Source organism: Prosopis cineraria, unplaced genomic scaffold (assembly GCF_029017545.1).
Source record: "Prosopis cineraria cultivar Desert tree isolate PC_DT_omini unplaced genomic scaffold, ASM2901754v1 PC11, whole genome shotgun sequence".
Classification (NCBI taxonomy): Eukaryota; Viridiplantae; Streptophyta; class Magnoliopsida; order Fabales; family Fabaceae; genus Prosopis; species Prosopis cineraria.
The window spans coordinates 3,027,969-3,053,244 of NW_026555342.1; the positions used below are offsets into that span (position 1 = coordinate 3,027,969).

A 25,276-nucleotide genomic window follows, 5' to 3' on the forward strand; every position below is an offset into this window, starting at 1 on the left:
GTACTGGACTGACAGGACCAGTCTCCCAGTCCTATGGACCAAGTCCGGTCCTGTTAATCTTCGGGTTATTACTGGACAAGACTGGACTACGGGTTGCCTAACCCAGTCTTTTTCATGAAAGAGACCGGACTTCGGGTTAGGGTGAAGTCCAGTGCCGTCCAGTCTTTTGTGCAGCCCTAATACACACACATGTCAGAAGCAGAAGTTGAAGAGACAACATGAGAAGTTGAGGAGTTTTTCTCTCTATTCTATATATTGATCATTCCACCTTGATCTTAATCTTCTTCTTCTGGAATTCTTGTTGTTGGTGTTCTTGGTCCCCAAGTATAGTATGGATAGTTTAAGAGATAGAGATAAAGTGAGGGATGGTGTGAAGGGTACAGTGCTAATGGTGATAGTTCAGATTGTGTATGCTATGGCAAATATCTTGTTGAAGATGGCAGCAAATGATGGCATGAGCTTGACTGTTCTTGTTGCCTACAGATTCCTCTTTTTTACCTCCTTCATTGCTCCTCTTGCTCTCTTCTTTGAAAGGTCGATGCACATGCATGGTTCTACTTTTGAATGAATGAATATATATATATATATATATATATATGAATTGGAGATCAGATCAACTCTCTCTCTAGTTTTGAATTCTAAAGTTGGTGTTTTTGAACAGGGACAGCCTCCAAAAAGTTGATGGGATAGTTCTATTACAAGGTTTTCTTTGTGGGTTATTTGGGTAACTTTCTTCCATTACCCTTAACTCTTCTTAATTCATATATTTTATAAAGCATAACCAAATAATGTTGAAGAGAGATTCGATGTGTTTAGATCACAATGCACCAAAGTTATATGTCTGTGCTCTTGGACTTGAATACAGCATACTGAATTTCTGAATCTTGTTCTGATGATTCATTCTTAAACTTGCACATACTTAGCTTGGTGTGATGGCTCCAAACATTATGATTTTCGGGGGATCCTTAATGCATAATCTCTATGTTCAATCCTTGGCCTTAGTACCTGTAACATGTGTCACTGCTATGTTGAACCTTGTTCCTGCTATTACCTTCATCATGGCTGTCTTATTTAGGTAAGTCTCAATTCTCTCTCTCTCTCTCTCTCTCTCTCTACACCATTCGCTCACCAAAACTCATATTACCTACATCCAGTTAAGAAAAGATCTCCCTACACATACGTCAGATTTGGATCTCTCAGAATGCATTTTACCTTTCTCTATCTCTCTCTTCACTTCACACATGAAGTGCGCTTCAAGAAATTCATTTCCATGCATGTAATTTTTTTTTTTAAAATACAAGATCACGAAGAACTGAGCAAGAACACAAATCAGTTCATATCAGAATTCAAAAGTATTCTGTAACCTGTAGGTGGCTCCTCAAAACTATGTTGTCCAAATTATCAGTTGGCAACTTGGTGAGTGCGTGTGTTCTATCATTAATGACTCCCTAAATTAAGCATCATAATGAAAATCATGTGATCATAAAAAAAAAAAGTGGGGATTGTGTGTATATATATTAAATGATCAGGTTGGAGAGGATGAATTATAGAACAGCAAGAGGGAAGGCTAAGGTATTAGGAACCTTGATAGGAATCAGTGGGGCCATGATCTTTACTTTCTGCAAAGGCAAAAGAATCCAAATATGGACGACTCATATTGAATTGTCTCACCACGTGGCATCATCACATGGCTCCACTGCTTCTTCTTCTTCTTCTTCTAGCTTGTGGGGCTCTCTTCTTGCTCTTGGCACCTGCCTCAGTTACTCCTTGTGGCTGATAATCCAGGTAATAAGAATCTCGTACCTTAGATTTTTCTCTTGTTTCTTTTTCCTGGAATCTTCTTCATAGTACAAGATGTTGATATCTGCAAAACAAAAACATACATAACGGGCGAAGATGACGCAGAGATTTCCATGGCACCATTCAAGCACAGCTTTGATGTGCATAATGAGCTCGTTTCAATCTGTTGTGGCTGCACTGTGCATTGAGAGAGACTGGAATCAATGGAAGCTTGGCTGGAACATCAGGCTTCTCACTGCAGCTTTTACAGTAATGTCCTTAATTCTTGTCCCTGTTTGCTGCTAGAGATAAGACAACATGACTGAAAGAATTTAGGGGCAATGACATTATAGGACCAATATGTTAGTTTAATTTCATTTTGGGACTAAAAACTTTTAAAATTTCCATAAAGGACCTTTACTCCTTAGTAATCATATCAATTACATGATTATCCTTTCCCCTAAAATATTCCATGTTAAATTTTGAAACGTCACCAGTTTGCAAATTATTATAATCAATAGTAAATTATGAAAAATAAATGCCATGTTTGCAATAAACACTTTTAAAATTTTACATTGACTTTTCAAAATTTGACACTAATATGTGAAAAATTTGCAATTGATGTTTTAACTTTTAACATGGAAGATTATATATATATATATATATATATAATTAGTATGTGTTGATGTGATTTTATATATGTTTTTGTAGGGGATATTGACTTTTGGGGTGGCTTGTACCCTAATAGCTTGGTGTGTGATGAAGAAGGGACCATTGTTTGCAGCCATTTTCAATCCTCTCATGCTTGATGAGCCTTGGAGGTTCTTTTGTACTTGATGAGCCTCTTTACGTTGGAAGGTGAATTTGTTTAATCAATAACTAAATCAGGTTTTTAGATCTAATCAGTCATAAATAAAAAGATTAAAAAAAGATATTCAAAACAGATTTTGCCTAGAGAAATTGACAATTACATACTTTGTTAAGATATTAATGATAATTAAAGATCTAGAATTATTGAAATATCATGCAAGGACCATAGACTTTATTTAGAATTAAAAAATAAATAATTATTAAAATAATCAATGGAATATAACTCAAGAATTTAAATAAAATTAATTATAAATTTAAGTAATGTTACTTTTAAACCAATGAAAAATCAATTGTAAATGGACAGATAGTTTTATAAATTTATATATCATCACTTATAAATTCATAGTGCATTTAGATTAATAAGAATTTAGATTTGGATTTAGATTTCATCCAATTCTTCATTTGAATATATAAAAATTTTGATTTGGATTTTATTATATTTTTTTTATTACAATTCATTTGTAATTTTAAATTCCATCTTTACCCTAGTCATTTGAAATTAAATTCACTTCAAACATCTCATTCTTTTCATGTTTTACTATTGATATTTTTATAACTCTCCTATCTTTTATTATCTCTTATTCTCACCTCTCATCAATTAAAAATAGGAATAAACTCTTCATTTTTAATTTTTCATTTTCATCTCAAATCTCAATTCATCTATCTTCTTTATCTAAAATTTTTTAAACTACCCAAATAAAAATTCTAAATACATAAATTGTGAGCATTATATTTGAAATACAAGATTTCAAATATAAAATTAAAATTCAAACCTATCAATCCAAACACTACCTTAATAAATAGTCATTTGTGAATTTAGAAAGGTCACTAGTAAATTTACACAAATTTAACTATAAATGAATAGATGCTTTCATGAATTTATGCATTACTTGTGATTCAGAGATGAGCAATTATAAACTTAAGGAATGTCACTTATAAGTATATGGAATATAAATAGTCTTAATTGTAAGTCAAAGATTTAGGGACTTTTCATATTTCTAAATATCCTTTTACAACTGACTTTTCATAAATTAATAAATAACATTTTAAAAATTCATAAATGATTATTCTTAAATTCATAAGTAACGATATATATTTTCATAAAATTATTTATCCATTTATAATTAACTTTTCATATATATACAGGTGATCTTTCTTAAATTTACAAACAACTTTCCTTAAATTCACAAGTGGCCTTCTCTTAATTATTTTAATAATTAGAAGTACTTTAATTATAAATAAAGATCATAAGTTCTTCTCTGATGTTTCAATATTTCAAAGTCTTTAATTGTCGTTAATGTCTTTATAATGTCCCTAATTGTCATTTTCTCTTTTACATATTTTATAATCAATTTAAATTTTTGGATTTTGTTTTTTATGTATTTTTCCACATTTAACACCTTATATTGAATTAAGTGGAACAATAAAATAAAAAAAATGTGATTGTTGTTCAAATAAAATTAGATTGTAAACTCACAAAATATAAAGACTCTGAATCTAATAAAGTGTCAACTCTACATACATGTTTAGTTTTTTTTTTTTTTACTCTTTGGAATTTATTCCTTTGAAGTCAACCAAGGAAGTTCTGGTTCTCAGTCAATGGGATTATTATGGAAATATATAACTATTAATGTAAATAATTGTAAGATTAATTTAATTTTGCAGTGTTGTGGGGACAGTGTTGGTGGTGTGCGGACTGTACATGGTGTTGTGGGGCAAAAGAAAGGAAACAAACAAGGCATCCGAACAGCAAAGGTGTACTCTTCTTCCATGTGAGTCCTTCCAAATTGCCAACAATCTCATATCAATGCCATCCTCCCACAAAACAACACCTATTGATAAATTGTTATTTTCAATTTTAAAAATTGATAAATTTTTGGAAGAATAATAGCTAGGTCTCTAACAAATTTACTAAAATACACGACTAAAAAAATTAAAATTAGTGACAAAAATTTATTAACAAATCTTCATTCCATCACAAATTGTAGACATTAGTGAAAAAAAAAATTTGTGACAGATTTCTCACAAAAATTAATGATGGATATAGCATGTCATCACATTTTCAAATTTTATAAATTTAATGATAGATTTAAATTTGTCACTAATTTTTACCACTAAATTTTCATATTAATGATAGATTAGTGACTGGTATTTTTAAATAAAAAATTAGTAAAAGGTGCTTAAATATTTTATAAAAATAAAAATTGATAATATACATAGAGAGATTCACATAAAAAAATCTTCAAATTTACCAAAAATGATTTAGAAAAATAAAAAATAATTTTTATTTTATCATGTAAATTTAAATATAAAAATATTTTAATTACAACATATATAATATAAAATGATATGCAAAAATATTTATTTTTATAAATTAAATTAATTGAAGTTGAATAATATATTTATTAATGTTGACTTATATATTTATATGTGTTAATGCACATATACGATAATATTATTATCATCATATTTAAATAACAAGAACATATGAAATTTATAAAAATATATTAGGTTAATTATATGTACTCAATTAAGTAATATATATTAAATTTTTTATATTAAAATTAAAAAAAAAACGTTACAATTCAATTGACGAAAAGCACATACAAAAAAAGGGAGGTATTAAGTTCAAAAGGAGGCAATGTCCCTAGCAAAAAGAATTAAAATATATTGTTGATATGGCAGTGAAGTGGCATGGTAATTCAAGAGGCGATGATTTAGCAAGTGATAGGTGATATGTACTTAAGAGGTGACATGGCACACAAAAGTTTATCAGTTAGTGACATATTTTGTTAATTAGTGATTGATTAATTTTTTTTTTTTAGTAGTGAAATGAGCTGAGAAATCAATTCAAACATTTACAAATTTAAAATTTTCAGCTGCTGATAAGACATTTCAATTTTGAATGTAGCTATTATATCATAATTGAGATTTTGGTTTATAGTTATTTGAATTAATATTTACAATTTATTTTTTAAAAATATCAAGAATTTAATTGTTATTAATTCAAATTTTTAGAACTGGACTATCATTTTCTTTTAATTTTTAATTTAACATTTCAATCTGTATGATGCACAAACTTCGAGTCAATTTTGTCATTGGAAGTAATAATGGCATGATACTTTTTAAATTTTAAGAATTTATAGCTCTATCTTCCAAATTCATAATTTGGTCATCTTGAATGTATAACTTACTTTCTTAAAGAAAACAAAAATATTAATGATTAAATTAAAAAATAACATGTCATTATTTAAATACTTCCAAGAATTTACAACTTTTCCTCCCAAATTGTAATTTTATTTTGTTAAATTTGTAACTCATTTTTTCAATTTTAAAACTGAAAACAAATTGTATAATGGCTTCCATCATTAACTACACTTAACCATAACATCTAATCCAATTAAATAGATTAAGGAAGACACTAAAGGAAATTAGGATTCACCTTGATTATTTGAAAACTCCAAGGGTATAAATAGTATTTGAGAAAATGGGATCCTAAAATAATTCAGGTATGAAAACCATAAGTTAAAGCCCTTGAAACTATCAAAAGTCAGAGTACCCAAGGTTATGAAACTGTGAAAAATAGTTGAGTATTAAAAAAACTTAAACATGGGTAAAAGAATCTTTTTAGCATTACAAGACAATTTTGTCCCGACCAAGCACTTATTCGCCACAACTTGTGGCACAAAGGCCACTCATCGCAACCAATGTAGATGACAACATTAGTTTGTGGCCAATGAAGCATTTCAATGCGGCGCACCTATCAATACAATAAAAACAAACAGTTATTATAAATCTAAACTCCTACACACCTTACTATCAGCTCAAATTTTCAATTGAGGTTATCCCAGTATTCACACTTAGATAATTAAATACTTTAACTAATGGCTCCAATTTCATCTCTATCCGATACTAATGAGGATCCTTGAATACTTGGAACTATAACATACTAGACACCCTTACAACTTGTGAACCAAGTGTTTCCCTTTAAAACTAGCTACTAGCCAGCACGACCATAAATAAAAAAAATTACAATCAAACTGTGCATGCTTAACTTTTCAAATGACAATTCATTTGAAAATCACAATTTAATCACACAATTGCATGATTGCTTCCCCTTATAAAAAAGTAGTCGTGCCATGATAAGGATTGCCCAAGTTAACACGCTCATGCAATGCAATCGACCTCGTGACAATCACAAACCATAATGTTGGCAATAATAGATATTTAATTACACAAACTAAATAACTAGAGACTTTACTTATGGTTATGCATCTCTAGTCTTTACTACCTCCCCCTCAGCCTACACTTAGCGTTTCATGGAAAAATGTTGACAAACGAGAGTGAGATTTTACAGATGTTAGTAACCAAGGTATATAAATTTAAGTGCATAAAAGTGTGGCAAATACAAACATGCAAGGCGAAGATTCACATTTGACATTCCACAAAATAATCAACGTGTATCAAAATATTACTGCTATTAATCACATAACATGTATCTCAATGATAATAGTTATGTATAATCATATGCATTCCATCATTATTCCTCACCTTATATCTTCTGACTGAATTCATAAGCTATTTCAATATATAGGATTAACCTGTGTGACCAGGCTAAGCTCGCTCTCCAACTGTATACCTGGCCAAGATATCTGCTCCTCACCTTAGACCTAAATTTTCCCTTCTCGAATTACGGGGTGTCAAAATTGCTGACCTACACCATCCCTCATATCAAAAAATAATACTGATTTGACCCTCTAATTGAATTTAATTAATCCCATTTTAAATTTGGAATATTACAGATTGCATTATATAAAAATACCAATTAATGACTTAAGATACTTACTTTAAATTAAAACTCATTAGGATTTTACTTGAATAAAATCATCTCTTTGAAACTTAGAGAGTGCTAGTTGAGGGTATTGGAGGGGAGGGAGCCAAAATTTTCCCTCCCCTTATAATCACTCTATCATTGCTTATCCTTTCCTTTGTCAACCTGAGTTTGAATCCATGGGCTCTTCTATTCAAAAGGTTATGGCAAAATCTCAAATATTCCACCATTGCGGCAGCAACAATCAATGTTGTAACTAGGCACTTTCCCTCCGTTTAAATAGGAAGAAAAGTTAAGAGGAAAAAAAATAGGAACGAAAATGGGGAGAAAAGAAAATTAAAAGGAAAATGTTATCACTCCTCCTATTTGAGTGGATAGAAGAAAATGGAAACAAAAAAAATGAATATATATCATAGTGATTATATTGTCCTTATATTAAAATATATCATGTTTCATATAATTATTTTTGTAAAAATAAATTGAAATCCTTTCCTTTGTCAACCTGAGTTTGAATCCATGGGCTCTTCTATTCAAAAGGTTATGGCAATCTCAAATAATTTTCCACCATTGCGGCAGCAAAATCAATGTTGTAACTAGGCACTTTCCCCCTCCGTTTAAATAGGAAGAAAAGTTAAGAGGAAAAAAAATAGGACGAAAATGGGGGAGAAAGAAAATTAAGGAAATGTTATCCCTTCTCCGCCTATTTGAGTGGATAGAAGAAAATGGAAACAAACAAAATGAAATATATCATAGTGCATTATTCTTGTCCTTATATTTAAATATCATGTTTCATATAATTATTTTTGTAAAACTAAATTGAAAGCAAGAATTATAATAAAATTACCAGAGTCAAATTAATTTAAAAAATGTATATTCATATTATTATGTTTTAAATCAAATAATTTATATCATTACACTAAATTAATCACAATTACCAAACAATTAAAAAAACACTCACTTATTATCCCAAAAAAAAAAACACTCATTGAAATTACATGTAAACTACATCCACCACACATTGAATTCCTTCAAGGTTGACCCAATCACATCATGGGCGATCCCTTCAACGCAATATGGAAGCTAGATTGGCACTTGGACGCAAAGGCATTGGTTCTTGTTGGATGGAAATGGTGAAAGAGGAGAAAAGAGTGAAAGAGGAGGAGGAGGCGGCAATGAGAGAGAGGAGAAATGATGGCAAAAACAAGAAAGAATTGGAGCGACAGGGGAATGGGAAGAACTAACCTTGGAAGAAGAAGAAGAAGAACTGACAACGGAGAAGATGTAAGAAGAGTGCAACAAAGAACATGGCAAAAAGAAGAAAACACTCCTATTAACCATGATGCCGTTGCCTAGGGCCAAGAGTGGAGGATAGATGTTGGAATAATTTTCCTGCCAAAATCTCTTTAAATTTTAAAGAGAAAAGTTGGGAGGAAATATAATCGGTCTTACATTTCATTTTTTTTTTTCTTACTTTTGTTATTTTCACTATTTCTTCCTCATTCACATAGAAAAAAAAAATTATTTTCTTTCATTTTTTTCTTTTCGCCTATGCTTTTTTTTCTTTCAATCCAAATAGACATTACATAGAAGATGGGAGATCATTCAAAGCTCCTTAGACATTGGATGTGCCGAATAAAAAAAAAAAAAAAAAAAAGGCTCATCAAGATTGAATGTCACTTTGCTTTAAGAACCGTCTTTAGTGCCAATAATTTGCTTCAGGTTTAGGGTCGGCTTGGAAACCCAAATTATCAATTTTTTAAATTAAAAATAAATTTTAATAATTTAATTTTTTAATTTAAAATTATTTTTTATTTATAAAAAATATAAAATATATTTTTTAAAATACTTAAATGATGTAAAAGACTCAAAAAATTTTTAAAAAATATGTGAGTCCTAAAATTAAAAATCAATATTAAAATATATTTAAATATTATTTTCAAATATTTTAAAGATTAAAAATAATAAAAATATTTTTATTTTTAAAAACAATCTATAATAATGTATGGCGAATATATGGTATCTTAATATAAATGATATAACAGTTAAAATTTATTATATCTAATATATATATTATATAATATATAGATATATATTATATATTATATTTGGATATTTGGGTGAAGCTCGAATCTGACCAAGTTTGGTTTAAATTTTTTTGAAAACTATTCAAGCAAACATTAAAAAAGCATAATTTCATTAAGCTTGACTTTAAAATTTTTTTTAAGCTTATTCCCGTTGGCCTAAGTTATTGTTTCTAGTTCCAACCAAACAGTAAACAAACTATCCTTGTTCTTTGTTTTATTTGATTAATTAATATTGATATATAACGGTAATTACTATAAAATTATAATAAATTTTAAAAAAATAACATAACACCCCATTAAAATTATTTAATTAATTAGGTGAAAAATTACTTTATATAAGAAACAATTTTAAAAAATAAACTAATTTATAAAAATAAATGATAATAAATTATTATCTTCTTCTTCAAGCCAAAACCACAACCGCATCCTTTCCCCCAAATTAAATGGAGTTCTGCGTACTTTGGGTCGTGGTCGCAAATCGTGAAGCTAGCCAATGGAAGTAAGACTTATTAATTATCTATATTATATATTGTGGCTACATCAGCCAAAGTCTGGGTGGTGTAGTTGGTTATCACGCTAGTCTCACACACTAGAGGTCCCCGGTTCGAACCCGGCTCAGACAATTCTTTTTCATTGTTTTTAAATAACTCAACTTGTTATGTCAATTAATATTAATTAAAAAATGAGGAAATGACATAAAAATACTCCAAAATATGTCACAATTAGGCATCACAAAATATGATGATTATTTTCTAAAGAACTCAACTTGTTAGGTAAATAAATAATCAATTCAAAAATGAAATAACTCAACTTGTTATGTAAAGAATAAATAATTAAAAAAAAATGAGAAAATGACATAAAAATACTCCGAAATATCTAAATCACAATTAGGCATCACAAGATATGAAGATTACTTTCTAGTTCAATATCTTTTTTTTTTAATGACATATTGATCTGCACTTTGAAATTTAAAATGAAATAGTAAATAAAAATGAGTTATTACTTTAGAGAGATGATTATTAGAATGTAATAGCAAAATTAAAAGTTGCTCTGCACCAACACATTTATCAACGAAATTCAACAATTCAAAATTATTTATACTTTCTTTAGAAAATGCTTTTTTTTCTGAGAAATTGACTGGAACGGAATAACAAATTAAAAGTTTCTCTATGCAAATTCTTTTATTAGAAGTCCAACAGTTAAAATAAAATACTACTTTTTTAAAAAATAATTAGTTTAAAAAAAACAACTAGAAATGAATAATAAATTACAAATACTTTTTGCAAATTTTTTTAAAAAGGTATTTTCACATTTAAAAATAATTAACAAACAAGTCTCTAAAAATTATTAAAAAAATAATAATCACAATTTATGATATTTAATTGTTATTTGTATATTTTTGAAAGCATTCTCCATTAAATAATGTATCAATTGTCAATAACTTTTAATAAAAAAGTTTAAAATTGTTATTGTTGAACGTAATTGGTTGCTAAATTTATTTATATTGCAAAGGAGCACTGTACAGAGAGTAGGGAGGAGAGGAGCAGGGAATCATAGGCTCAGAAGTAGGAGTTTCTAAGAAGGTTCAACTGTTCAAGAATGAAGCCGGACGTGTCGTCAAAGTCAGACTCTGACACGCTTGAAGGCAGGCAGGTACCATGCCTGCAAACTTTGACTGTGTTAAGAAAATTTAATATTTACAATTATAATTATTGCAGAAGTAATTATCTAATTAAAGTCTTACCATTTCAGACATATCTATTCAATTGAATAAATGCATTCATGTGAACCATCTCAATAATTGTTGACATTTAATTGAAGCATGAAACTAAATAGTTTTCCTTTTAATGGATTGAGTAAATTATAAGTAATTAAATTTATTAAGTATATCACTTAGGCATATTAAAAGATAAACCTTGCCCCGCACTTAATTATCACCCAATGATAAGATTACTTTCTGTTTAACCTATTGTATATATAATTCTTTTCTTTTTTTTTTTGTTGTTGTATTGTATGATCTGAAATCTAATACTTTGTTAGTATATGTTGTTGGGCTTCTTAATTATTACTGTGAGTTAGTAGAGTTCACCTACTTGTCTAATTTCTAGTTTTTTTTAAAAAGTAAAATAGCTGTTTCTATTGCTTCATAACGAGAAATTCATAAATATATAGATGGATAGGTTAGGTACATAACATTATTATGTTAGTAAACTCATTATAACAACATTTTTCACGTTTTTTTGTAAATAAAAAAATATAAGAACGAGATCCTCTATATTTTGCAAAAGTAAAAATATAACTTTAGGTTCTGGAATTTGTTCACATTTTATTATTAATGTTTATACTTTTGTTAATATTTTTTATTTTTATATTTTTATTTTTATTATTTTAAATTCCTTCAAAATTTTAATACTTTATTTATGAAAAGACTTAAAATAATAAAAATTAAAAATATAAGAATCTACCGAAAGTTATCGCATTGTCAAGAATGGACCATATAAACTTACACGTTACCCCTTTTTTGGTGATTACTTGAACGTTTTTTTCTTTTAAATGGACCCAACACCCAAACGCACCTACACACACACGCACACACAGGCATGCCTTTCTAATCAAGAAGGTTGACTTTTTCTCGAAGAAAAATAGTAACACACTCACAATGCTCACACATCCATTCCTTTAAGGCCTTAACCACGAGATATCGAACCTGCAGCCTTAATCTTTTAAGGGAATGTGGGGTGTCAGTGAGTCATGAAGTTCTTGGCATTACTTAAACGTTATCTAATGTGCATGGTAAGGAGCAATAGAAATAAAATAAATAAATTTTTATAAATAAAAATGTTTAATATGATTTTAATAACAATAATAAGAACATTAGGAATCTCACTTTTTGATAAAACTAAAAAAATAGCTAAATGAACACCCACTTATTACTAGCATATGATTATTTTTCAATACTTAAATTGTTCCTTATTTATTTAGGACCAACACTTGTATTCCTAAATAAGCAAGCAACCTTTTAAATATTGGCATGTAACCATAGGTTAGTAATTGTTTAGTTGTGTTTTTCATTTAGTTAATAGAAGTAATCAGCTCTTTTCCCTGTAAATTTTATTTTCAGTCAAGTCTCAAGGAAGCAATGATATTTGAAAATTATAAGGTCCTTATTTACTATTAAAAAGCTACACAAGGTCCTTAGGTGATATTTTCCCTTTCAAAACCTAATCCAAAGGAGTGGTAATATTATTTCCTCATGTTTTACATTTTAATTTCAAAAATAAAAATAATCCAACAAAAAATATGCAACTGAAGAGGGAATCTAACATACACATACAAGATTAATACTTAGAAGTTTTATATTGACTAAAGTAAATTTTTAGTTCTTTAACTTTGCACAACTCAACAAGAAATGTAACAAACCCATATAAGACTTATACTTAAGAGTTTTATGTTGGGTTAAAGTACATATTTAGTTCTTTAACTTTGCATAATATTTTATTTTTTTAAAATTTTATAAAGTATTTTTTTTATTCTTTGAACTCTAGCAATGTTAGTTTTATCAACAAAAAATTCCTACATTAAACTTTTAAATATAGGTTAAAGGAAAAAAAATACCCATTAACCTTCTAAGCAAGGGCACCCAATATCTTTAAGTAAAAGACAGTGCAAAAGTACCTATAATATTGACTAAACAAGTGCAACTGTCCCCAAAATTGTTAAAGACCTAAGCATTGATTGTTTAACTGACATGTAAGTAAATGGTTGACTAATTTTGTTGACATGAAGTGAATAATCTAATCAAGCTTATCCTTGCTAGTGTTTATTTTGCTAAGTCACACTTTAAAACCCAACTTGCACCAACCAACTCTGAACCTCCTCTCTCTAAAGCCCAACTCCTACACCCCTCTCTTCCCACATTCCTTCTTGTGTTAGCCACCAACTTCACCAATTATCTGTAGATTAAAGTTTGGTTCCAAAATCACAGGTAAGGGAATGCTTACAAGAAGCCTTTGGAATTTTTTATTATGTTAGTGTAATGTCCTTTGACATTAACCATACAACTATCCAATCATTAACGTCAATTAAATACTTAAGAAGGTTACCAAAGGAAGATAGGATGAACATTAGCTATTAAAAATTCAAAAACTTAAATAAAAATACCTTTTAAGTAAGTGAGATCTCAAAATAAATGAAGTTTGAAAATTAGGAGTCAAGGCCCTTTGAAATATTTAAAATCAAAGTATAATTGGTTATCGAAACATAGAGAAACGTAGCATTGAAAAAAAAGTTTAACAAGGGTAAAAGAATCAATTCCATAAACCCAGAGCAATTAGCCACAACTAACATTAGAAACCGTTGTGGCCTATTGCATTAAGGCCATCTGCCATAGCCAATCTTACAATCCATTGTGGCTGACATTTACTATGTTATCTGCCGCATGTAAACAAGCAATTTATTATGGCCAATAAGCCATGTCAGCAACAACAATAATAGCTCCTAGTTATCAACTTTTGGGGTGCTTAGCATTCAGTTCGAACCTTCAATTAAGGCAATTTAAGCAACCACACATAGACAATTAAGTGAACTAGCTAAAGGCTCCAGTCTCACCTCAATCCAATATCATATGAGTGTTTTGAACGTTTAGGGCTAAAAACATACATGCTATACCTTTTTCCTAATCAACCTAGTACCATTACCAACTCTTAGCCATTAGCCATAACAATTATTAAATACCGTTTCACAAGATTAATTAAACATGTTATATATTTCCTCATGCATTAAATATCCAATCATCAGCCAGATAACACACATTTGCATGATTGGCCTCAATTATCAAAAAATATCATGAAGGCCATAATAAAAAATTTCCCAAGTCCACATTGGGCTCAAGCATATGACCTTGGTCTAAAAATAGAAAATTCTTTAATATTGGTAAATATGATTTTCATTTACACATAAGTAAAACTAACTAGAGACTATACAATATAGGCTATGCATCTCTAGATTTGGATGCTTCCCCATTGTTCTTGCCCTTAATGCCACCTGTTAAAGTATTAAACCACGGGGCTTGGGATATGAAATCTTAATAACCAAGCATATAAGCGCCTAAATGTATAGTATTAAAAACATGTAATACAAGATTCCACATCTGATAAATCCATCAATATTCAGGATATCACAAAACTACTATTCATAATTACATAATATTCATATCAATGATAACAAGTATGCATGATCATGCATATGACCTTATTTCTCTCCTTATATCTTCTAACTAAATTCATGAGTTACCTAATTATATAGATCTAACCCATGTGACTAAGTTAGACTTGCTCTCCAATTGTGATAAATTACCCGGTCAAAGGTTCTTGCTTTCACTCTCAAACCATGAATTCTCCCTTATTGAATTATTGGGATGTCATAATTGCTCGACCCATATTGTCCCCAATAGAAATTCAATGATATTAAGCATCGTACTTAACCTATGCCATTCCCAAAGGACAATGACAATACTAAGTGCATTTAATTAGTAATACTGCCAACCAATGTGTGCAAACTCAATGGGGGCTACACTAAGTGAATTTTCACAACACTTTTACTTACTCAGATGAACTCCCACCCATATATGATCATGCAATTTACTCATGCTAAATGGCATATCATCATCAGATATTTTAACAACATAATACGTGCACAAGATCATACTATCAAGCCATGTATTCTTACTTAATTCTTAGCATTGTTTCATAGCCATTCATTCACTTGATTGCATATTAATATCCTCATACACATGGTCATTAATTTATGGGCCCATAATTATGCTCTTCAAGATTACATTAGTCACAATTCCCTCATCATATCACACTTAACAATCACATTGAAATCCATTCAAGCATGCCATATAAACTTATTCTATCACCACATATTAACATCATACAATCACATAACTCAAATCAAATTAGCCATTACATTTCATAATCAAACAAGCTCATATTGTCAACAACAAACATATACTAGAATTTAACTCTCAATTACCTCAACTCTTAAGTTACCACCCTGAGAGTACCATTTAGATTCCAATAAAGTTTCTTAATAAGCACAACATGCTCTAAAGTAGCCAATATATCGAATTGGGATTAATAGACAATATTAATGATTAATCATCATTAATTAATCTCAATTATAGTTGAAGCCTTAATTCCTCATTGGGTGTCGCTAACTTAATTCATCCCCATTTCTCATTTTCACTAGTTTATTTAACTTTCATTAAACTTAATATACACTGCCAACCAACTTCATTAACTTAATCTAGCTTGATTAACATCAAGGTTAAGCTTAAATCTATTATTAATGACTCTAACTATTGCCATTATCATAAACTAAAGACTAGAGACTTAAACAATCCTTATTACTCCATTATAGTCAATATAATGGGTAAAACATGACTACCATTACACATAACAACTCCATACCAAAAATTCCCATGAAAAGCAAGAAGAAGAGAAAAGAATGGAAGATGAGTCTTACCCAAGGGCTTGATAGCTCTAAACAAGCCTATAAAGGTTGCCTATCAAGAATCCTGGTAAAGCCTCCTCACTCTCTCTTAGTTTCTCCCTCAAATCTCTCTTTTGGTTTTTTTTTATGCATCTCTTGAATTTTAAAATCTGACTCATCCACCATGATGAATGGTTCAGATTGGAAACCCTAACTTAAGCCCATTAATTTGGGCCCAAAATAGCCAATAGATCCTCCAGTCCTTTTCTAAGCTTCATATAGGGTCTAATGAACCCAATGGCCATCTAGGTACTTTAATTAATCCAATTAGAACCTAGGTCAATTCACCTTAACCTTTATTAATCTTAATTAATCTTATTCTTCTCAAAGAACTTTTCCTTTCACTTGCTTTCTTGTTCTTGTTGTCATTTTAGTTCACATTTGAACATGTTGTGCCTCTAAGTTCACACATAGAGTAAGATGCACTCTTTGACCTTAGATCGTCTCCAAGCTTGTGGAGCAAGGAATTATTGGGATCAATATTTATGGGTTTAGAAGAATCCATCATGGGAAGCTAAACCCACAATTTTTAGTCTAAGGCTTTAGCCAATTTTCTCTCTTGCAATCTTTCAAACCTCTAATTTTCTGCTTCCTAGTCATATTCCTAACAAGTTTGGCCTACAACTCTCATCTCTAAAAGTACTCTATCCTCGATCTTGCTCTGTGAATGGTGCTATTCCTCCCAGTCTAGGAAATTTAACAATGACAAGGGGCTTGTCTCTCCCAAAAATCATCTAACTCTTTGCCTCTCTCACTTTCCTTTGCTTCTTTGTATCCTTCAATGTACTAGTAGGCAAAAGCTGGCTTTTATTTTGCCGGATTCAACTTTTAGAATTAAAGTTTTGGGTTTTGGCTTGCTGGAATTCAAACGTCCAAGATTCAAGGGACACATGGTGATGAGTATGAAGGAATATAATGGACGTTGAGCTCTTTAACAATTTGATGATTGCATTCATTAAATCAACATTATTTGTGCTTTTGCACCATACTTCACTTAAGGATACTATGTATCCTTGGAAGACAAGCTTCAGGATAATTTTGGGGATGATTGCATTCATTATATCAACATTATTTGTGCTTTTGCACCATACTTCACTTAAGGATACTATGTATCCTTGTAAGACAAGTTTATGAATATTTTTACCCTTTAATTCTTTAAATATTGACAAAATATTTTTAATTGTTGATATAATAAGTTTAATTTTTTAAAATAATAATAATTGGTAAAAATATAATCATTAATATGATTCATAAGTTACAGAAGTGCAGTTCAATTACAATTGACTCGTGTTACTATTTTCTAGTTTTTTAATATAAAATAATAAAAAAACATAACAAAAAGGCGCTGGGAATATACACATTTTACCATGTGTGTGTACATACTCTACAAAGAAAATGATAGTTAAGTCCAAATAATTTTTTTAAAAAAAGTTGTAAATATAAATTCAACCAATAATAAACAAAAATTTTAATTGCAAGTTTAAAGTTATATTTAAAATTTAAATTTTTTATTTACAATTACAATTGGGAGCATGACATTTAAGGCTATTTTGAAAAAATTTATCGCAATAAAAGCCCATCAATTTTATATCCATCAATTTTATATCAAATATTACCTTATAAAAATATTTATATATTGTTATTAAAAGTTGAGCCTTAACTTCTATTTTTTGTTATAATTTTCTTAAAAATTTAACAAATTAAAGCTTGGCTTTTAACTTAACAATATAAACACGTTTTTATAAAATAATATTTGATGCAAAATTAATGGGTTATTATTGTGGTAAATTTTCTTAAAAAGGCCTTAAATGTTATTTTCCCACTACAATTCCTGAATTTTCTATTATTTAAATTGATATTCAAAAATTTTTTATCAGAAATTTAATTCTCATTAATTTATTATTTCGAGGCTTAAATGCCATTTTTACTTTATCGTAATATAACTTTAACGACTTAAAAATATATACTATTATTGTTGTTGTTAGCGGTGGAGGTGGAATTAAGTCACATTATTTATACGCAAAGAAGAGTGCAACCTATAAAATTAAAAGAATCAAAATCTAAATTATGAATTATTAACCAGTAGGCAACTCTTTTGTTAGAAATATACCAACTTAATTAGTGGCCTACGCTAGCCTCTATTTTACATTACATGAGTGAACAGTTAAGAATACGTAAAGATTTTTTTTTTCTTAAAGGTTGAAGTGTATTTTTATTCTTATATTTTTCTTTAAAAAGCGTTAGATACTTGTACTAATAACTATAATATCTTTTTAAATTAATTTTTAGAGGGGCAGAAATCCTGCTCTATTAAAAAATATACTTTAATCTAAAAGTAAATATTCGTGATTGTTTTAATTTAAACAATGACTACGTTGATATAGAGAAAAAGTTATAGTTACTTGTTATATTTTAATTACTATTAGAAAAAAAGTAATTATTATTTAAGTTAAAGTAGTTACTAACATTTACAATACTTAAATTTCAGTAAATAAAAACTCTGCACAAGAAAAATTATAATTAGTTGTTCCATTTTTGTCATTATTACAAGAAAAATATAGTCATTGATTAAATTAAATTAGTTACCAATGATTATTTTTTATTTTAAACTAAAAATATTTTAGTCATTTTATAAAAAATATTAATGTCTGAAAGATTTCTCAAGACTTGAGAAAAATTATAATATTTTATTAAATTTCATCATTATTTATATATTTTAAAAGGTTAAAGCATATTTTCTCCAATTCTCTCCTTCGAAATGGGTATATTGTGTTAATAAATAGGGCACTTCTTCTTCTAAACATTTTTCAAAGGGGCAAAATTTTCTTTCATATAAAAAAAATAAAAATAAAAAAACAGTTTAACTTTTTTTTTTTTATCATCCTTATGACTTTATTTCACTTGACTTGAATTAATTAAAATAATTAAAATTCAACTCAGGTTGAAGATATTAAATGTACTTGGAACAAAAAAGCAAATCTATCAAATCAAAATTAAAATTAAGGGCTTGTTTCACTAACCTAAAAGTATATTTAAATTATATTTAAAATATATTTTTATTAAATCTAATGAATAGGTGGAGTTTTTAAATAAATTTTTGCCAGATGTAAATTCAAAACCAAACATATCCTGGAATTAGAGAAGAGACCGAGAAAGAACTAATCCGTAGAAACAGATTATAATGGTGGGTGTTAGTCAGCGTGGACGGTGGTACAGTTTCATACCGCAATGTGTGTCTCTTCCTCTTGCAAACTTTGTGAGTCTGAGTCTGATATAATGGAGAAAAGTCAAACCCCATTTGGTCATCAGCGTTCATTTCCATGTGGGTATCTTAAATCAAATTCATTCATATACAAAAAAAAATAATAATAATCTTTTCAATGTTATCAAGGTAAACCCAAGGAATAAACACTCAAATAATGATCTTTGAATTAATAATTATTAATGATTAATAATAATAATAATAAATAATTCAACTTCTTAAATCATAGCTTTTCTCCCCCTGGTTTCGTGAACTAGATTTAATGCACCATTGGAGTCCGGGCATGAGAGAGAAAGACGAGGGAGAAAAGAGAAGAGAATGAGCTGAGGAGGGATCTGTCTCTGTGAAAGAAAATATATTTAAGAATTTTGACCAAAAGGCTCTTGAATCTCTCTCTTTTTCATTTGATCCCTGCTTTAGGTTTCATCTCTGCAACTGGTGATTGATTGTGCTTGAGCCGCAGATCTCTTCAGTCTGGGTATGTTCATCTTCCTAACCCAAGTTTCATTTTCTCTTTCTGTTCAACTCGAACAATCTTTACAGGTTTTTGCTTCGAATCTGAACCTTTTCTTCGAACTGGGCTTGTGTTGAGAATGCTCGGGGAGAATACTCGATTTTCAGTCTTGTGAATCCTGTTTATTTGAGAAGTGGGTTTGATAATGGAGGCAAATCTCGAATGGGATTGGGGGTTTTTGACCTAAAGAGAGCTTTTGAGGTTTGAGATTTCTGCTTCTGACATTTTCTTCAGATTTGCAGTTAAAGAGCGGCTTCTGGTCCTGCCATGGAGTTTTTAGCAGCTTAAGTTGCATTTTCACCTAGGTCTGGGGAGGTAGTCTCAGTTTCTCCTCATTCTTCTCTACTTGAGTTTTTTGGACTTCTTTTTGGCAAAAATAGCCAAGAATATAATATATGTGGAAAGTATTGTTGATCCGTGATTTGCTAAATTTAACTTGCGCGAAAGTAGCTCTCAAATGTTTCTTTTGGGGAAATAATTTGTGTACGCAACAACACATCCTACACAAAATCCTAACAGGAATTTACTTATAAGGTTGCATTTAAAGATAAAATAATAAGATAACAACATTCAACACTGCTACTTTTGTATTTGTTATTATCACCATGCTTATGTTTTATTGAAGTGCTTGATGGCATTTAGTAATCGCAATCCAGAGATTTTATTGACCTTTTATTTGATTTATCGATTTGAATATGTTAATTTTTAAACGGAGGTTCAAGGTATTAAACTATTGAGCAGATGAAGTGATGATAGTTAATCTGGATACTTAGTTTTAACTTCTAAGTGATTATTTTTTAGGAAAAGATGAATGATAGAGTAAGAAAAATAAGTATTATTATTCTTATGTTGTGTTGAACTGAGTTTCTCCTCTCTATGGCAGCCATATGTGTATGGTGCTCGGATATAGTCCACCAGAGATTCTTAGAATAGAGATATATAGTGCTCTTTCTGGGACTGTGTTGCAAGATGTCATTCCGAAGCATAGTCCGTGATGTAAGGGACAGTTTTGGGAGCTTATCTAGGCGGAGTTTTGATGTCAGGCTGACTGGTCACCACCGAGGAAAGTCTTATGGATCTTTTCAAGATTTGCATGATCAGCCTCTAGTTATTCAAAGTAGCCGGTGGGCAAGCTTACCCCCAGAATTGCTATATGATGTTATTAGAAGGCTTGAAGAGAGTGAGAGCACATGGCCTGCTCGAAAGCATGTTGTTGCATGTGCTGAAGTTTGCCGGTCTTGGAGGAACATGTGCAAGGAACTTGTGAAGAGCCCAGAATTCTGTGGGAAGCTTACTTTCCCTGTGTCGCTGAAGCAGGTTTGCTTCGTAAATCCTGCATAACTGATTGACCTGTTTTGGTTGACTTATCAGATACATTTCTTTGGAAGTAATACTGTTGGTTGAATATGACATGTAATTGTTATTGTTGCAATGCTTTTTGTTGAAGCAAAACCCTGATCCTTTGTTTATTTGACTTTTCAGCCTGGACCAAGAGATGGAATGATTCAGTGTTTTATCAAGAGAGATAAATCTAAATTAACATACCGCTTGTTCCTTTGTCTCAGCCCTGGTAAGCATTCCTTCTATACCTTGGATAATCTCTTCCATCAAAATGCAGTGACAACCATGCAGACTATGCTGTTTCTAAAGTAGTTATTCAACTGCTGTCCTCATTGTTTTTCAAACTTTTCAGCTTCATTTCTTTTGTAATGGCATCCTCAGAGATGCTTCCAGCATGACTATGCAGAATTTTCTGCTCTATTGTTACTAAATAGAGCAGAAAATTCTATCAAGGTTTGACATTTAGTCTTCTATCAGGGTTTGTGACTTTAGATATGATCATGACTTGCTTAGAAGCACATGCTTTTGGATGCTTCTGCTTGATAGCTAAAATGTTATAATCTGGTTTTTGAAGCAAATTTAAGTATCGGAGAGGAGTTTTTGGAATGATGTCTTTATTTATGTCATGTTTGAGTATCTATCACATTCTCCCCTTTATGCTTTCATTGGCGTTCCCTCATGTTACCAAACATGAGAATCGGAGTAGGCTTCAATATGTCTTCATGTAATGCCATATTAAATGGGAAGTAAAGTGGAATTTGATATTTCCTACCATATTCTAGTGTATGCTGAACTAATTACACATTCCTTTTCTTCTCCTTTTTTTTTTTTAAAAATATTTTTGTCTCTTATTCATCATTGCAGCTTTGTTAGTTGAAAATGGAAAGTTTCTCCTATCTGCCAAGAGGACAAGAAGAACAACTTACACAGAGTATGTCATTTCCATGGATGCTGATAACATCTCAAGATCAAGTAGCGCTTACATTGGAAAGCTGAGGTTAGTTCACTACTTTCAAGTGTTTAAATTGTCAGGCTATTTTCTGTTTAAAACTCTTTCCTTAACTTACATACATGGAACTGGAGAAATTCTCGTGGATTTAGGCTTTGACTCAAATCCTTGATCCCATAACATAAAACTGTTAACATTGAAAAATCTGCGATCATGACTTGCCAGTTATAACTGGAGAAAATGATCTTTCATTTGGCATGCCATCATGGTGTGTATAAATGGAAGCTTAGGGTATTTATTGTTGTTTTTGATAAATTCTTTGCTAATATTTCTTAGTTCGTTTTTTAAGCATGTTTATTAACTATTTGTTGTTCTAATTGAAAATCCTTGGCTGCTCACATGGATTGAAATATTTCTTCTACTTTCATTTATCAGATCAAATTTTCTCGGTACAAAATTCATAATATATGATACACAGCCACCATACACTTCTGCCCAAATACCCCCTCCGGGGACTGGGAGGACAAGCCGAAGGTTTTATTCCAAAAAGGTCTCACCAAAGGTCCCATCTGGCACTTACAACATAGCTCAGGTGACATATGAATTAAACGTGCTTGGGACACGAGGCCCAAGGAGGATGCACTGTATTATGCATTCAATTCCAGTCTCTGCGCTCGATACAGATGGCACAGTTCCTGGCCAACCAGAGCTGCTTCCTTGCACCCTTGAGGATTCATTCCGTAGCATTTCCTTCTCAAAGTCTCTTGATCACTCTATCGAGTTCAGCAGCGCACGCTTTTCTGACATCGGAGCGTCCTGCAGTAACGATGATGAGGATAACAAGATGAGACCCTTGATCCTGAAGAACAAACCTCCAAGATGGCATGAACAGCTTCAATGCTGGTGCCTCAACTTCCGTGGACGGGTGACAGTTGCTTCTGTCAAGAACTTCCAGTTGATCGCGGCCTCCCAGCCAGCTGCGGGTGCACCCACACCATCTCAGCCGGCCCCACCAGATCATGACAAGATAATTCTGCAGTTTGGCAAAGTTGGGAAAGATATGTTCACCATGGACTACCGATATCCTCTATCTGCTTTCCAGGCTTTTGCAATATGCTTGAGCAGCTTTGACACCAAACTGGCTTGTGAATAGACCAATCAATTTATGAAGCAAAGCCTGATAAGAGAGATGGTATCCCCCTCCCCCTCCCCCTTGTCTTTTGTCTTTTGTCTTTTTTCTATCTCTTTTTTTTTTTTCCTTGCTAGTTCCTACCATTGTCATTGTGATCAGAATAGGGCATTGTTGTCACCCTCAGTTGTATGATGTCTCCATTGTTGTTCTAGTAGTTCAGCCCTGGTCATGATATAGCAGGGTATTAGATCATTCTTAATTAACTCCAAAATGTTTCCTTCTTAATTTCTGTCTCTGCAAACAATGTATCAGAAATCGATTTTAGGTTGTGGTTGGTTCCTTCCTGATGTGAATGAACACTCCATGAATGTAGTAGGCTCGGCTTCTGACTCTCTAATCAGTGGGTCACACATAATTCAAATTTCCTTATAATATTAAGCTTTCATCTTCTCTTTTATTAGTAGTTAGTAGAGTCTTTTAACTTATTATGTGTCAGGAAGTTTCAAATTATGATCATACATGTAGTTTTAATTTTTTTGGTATGTTATAGTGGTCATTTTAGTTCAATATATATAATCTTATATATAAGCTTGGAAAGATGTAATTTTTGGTCCTGAATAGTGAATTTTTCCTAAATTATTGATTTCATTTCTGAATTTTGACTCAGAATATAGTTCCTATAGTTTTTCTTTTTTCTTTTTAACTCATAACCACTCAATTTTTAGTTGATTATTCTGTACAATTTAATTCATGTAATTTCTTGATTTAATAAATAAGAAATGAGTTATAAAGTTAAAGTTTGGAGTTAAATTGATAATTTGTACTATAAAATTTAAGAATTTGCCTTTTTAGTTTTTAGGGAATAGTATAAGTTGTTAATAGTCAAAAAAGTTACATATTACTATAGACTAAATTGATGGTTTAAAGATGAGTCAACCTTTATGAAGGGTGATGTTTTATAGGTGTTTTTTTTTTTCTTGGGTATAAGACGTTTTATAGATTTTATATTGCATGCAGGGTTCAATCTACTGTTTTTACAATTTAATGTCACTTGACATAATTTAGTTAAAATTTTTAAAAAATTATTGTAAGACTTCCTTTGCCTACAATATAAATTATTGTTAATTAATTTTCATTTCTAAAAAAATTAATTAAAATGTTATTTTTTTTAATATTTTGATATATTTTTAAACATACACTTAGAATAAATATAATAATGAATTTATTCAAGACATCCTCACTAATTGTTTGAGTGGAATATAATAAATTAAGGATATAATTAAAAAAATATGAACCTACCAAATATCTTATATATTGGATAAATGAGACTTCTAAAAAATACCTTATAATATTATCATCATAAGAAGATAGAGTTAAAAAAAAAAATCAATGAACAATCAATAGGATAATTATTGTATTAAAAGATCCAAGTCAGTCTCTATCAACAACACATGTTTGGATCATTTTTTTTTTATGTTTTAACATAGGAAAAAATATCTTTTATATATATATATATATATGAAAGGGAAAAAAAAAATCATAGTATCATAATACATGACTATATGTGAATATTTCTCCAACTTGGCTTTTCTAAATTGTCATTATCAAAGCTTCTAGAGAATGCAAATTAAGTTAGTTGACAAAGTCTCTTTTATTTTGTCCATCACACAATTTTCACATTTGAAATTGGAAGCACACGTTCATATATGATCCATTTGATTTGGATACAACTTTGACACAACCTTTCTTCTTCACGTAATTATCACCAAATTGTCAATTTATTAAAGTATGGTCTCTTAAGGCAATATGAATTATAAAAAATTTAAAAAATGCGTATAATTATTAAATAAAACATATTTAGATTCTAATTGGTGAAATTTTGTATACAACTAACACGAATCTCATGCTATGCACGTGCGATCAAGATTTAGATATGCAGAATTAAAATTAAAATCTTAA

At 30.2% G+C, this 25,276-nt stretch overlaps 1 protein-coding gene, 1 non-coding gene and 1 pseudogene across 3 annotated transcripts; all 3 read left to right on the forward strand.

Moving 5' to 3' along the window:
• The first annotated feature begins 318 nt into the window (after nt 1-318).
• LOC129285622 (WAT1-related protein At1g25270-like) lies at nt 319-20,175 on the forward strand (annotated as a pseudogene).
• Nucleotides 10,114-10,186, forward strand: TRNAV-CAC (transfer RNA valine (anticodon CAC)). The gene has a single exon. It is a non-coding gene; the product is annotated as a tRNA-Val (tRNA).
• LOC129286745 (tubby-like F-box protein 8) lies at nt 19,634-23,755 on the forward strand. 2 transcript variants are annotated; one of them, XM_054922754.1, is made up of 6 exons: nt 19,634-19,859; nt 20,130-20,210; nt 20,779-21,212; nt 21,378-21,465; nt 22,101-22,233; nt 22,621-23,755. In XM_054922754.1, exons 3-6 carry the CDS (start codon nt 20,865-20,867, stop codon nt 23,336-23,338), a joined length of 1,287 nt encoding a protein of 428 aa, XP_054778729.1. In that variant the 5' UTR covers nt 19,634-19,859; nt 20,130-20,210; nt 20,779-20,864; the 3' UTR covers nt 23,339-23,755. The 2 variants fall into 2 exon arrangements, with proteins under 2 accessions (XP_054778729.1, XP_054778728.1); XM_054922753.1 differs by having other exon boundaries at nt 20,138-20,210.
• Nucleotides 23,756-25,276: the final 1,521 nt, after the last annotated feature.

Coding starts and splice junctions, on each gene's coding strand:
- LOC129286745 (XM_054922754.1), top strand. CDS start 20,865: ATGTCATTCCGAAGCATAGTCCGTGATGTAAGGGACAGTTTTGGGAGC. Junction 21,213..21,377: donor TCCCTGTGTCGCTGAAGCAG/GTTTGCTTCGTA, acceptor TTGACTTTTCAG/CCTGGACCAAGAGATGGAAT. Junction 21,466..22,100: donor GTTCCTTTGTCTCAGCCCTG/GTAAGCATTCCT, acceptor TCATCATTGCAG/CTTTGTTAGTTGAAAATGGA.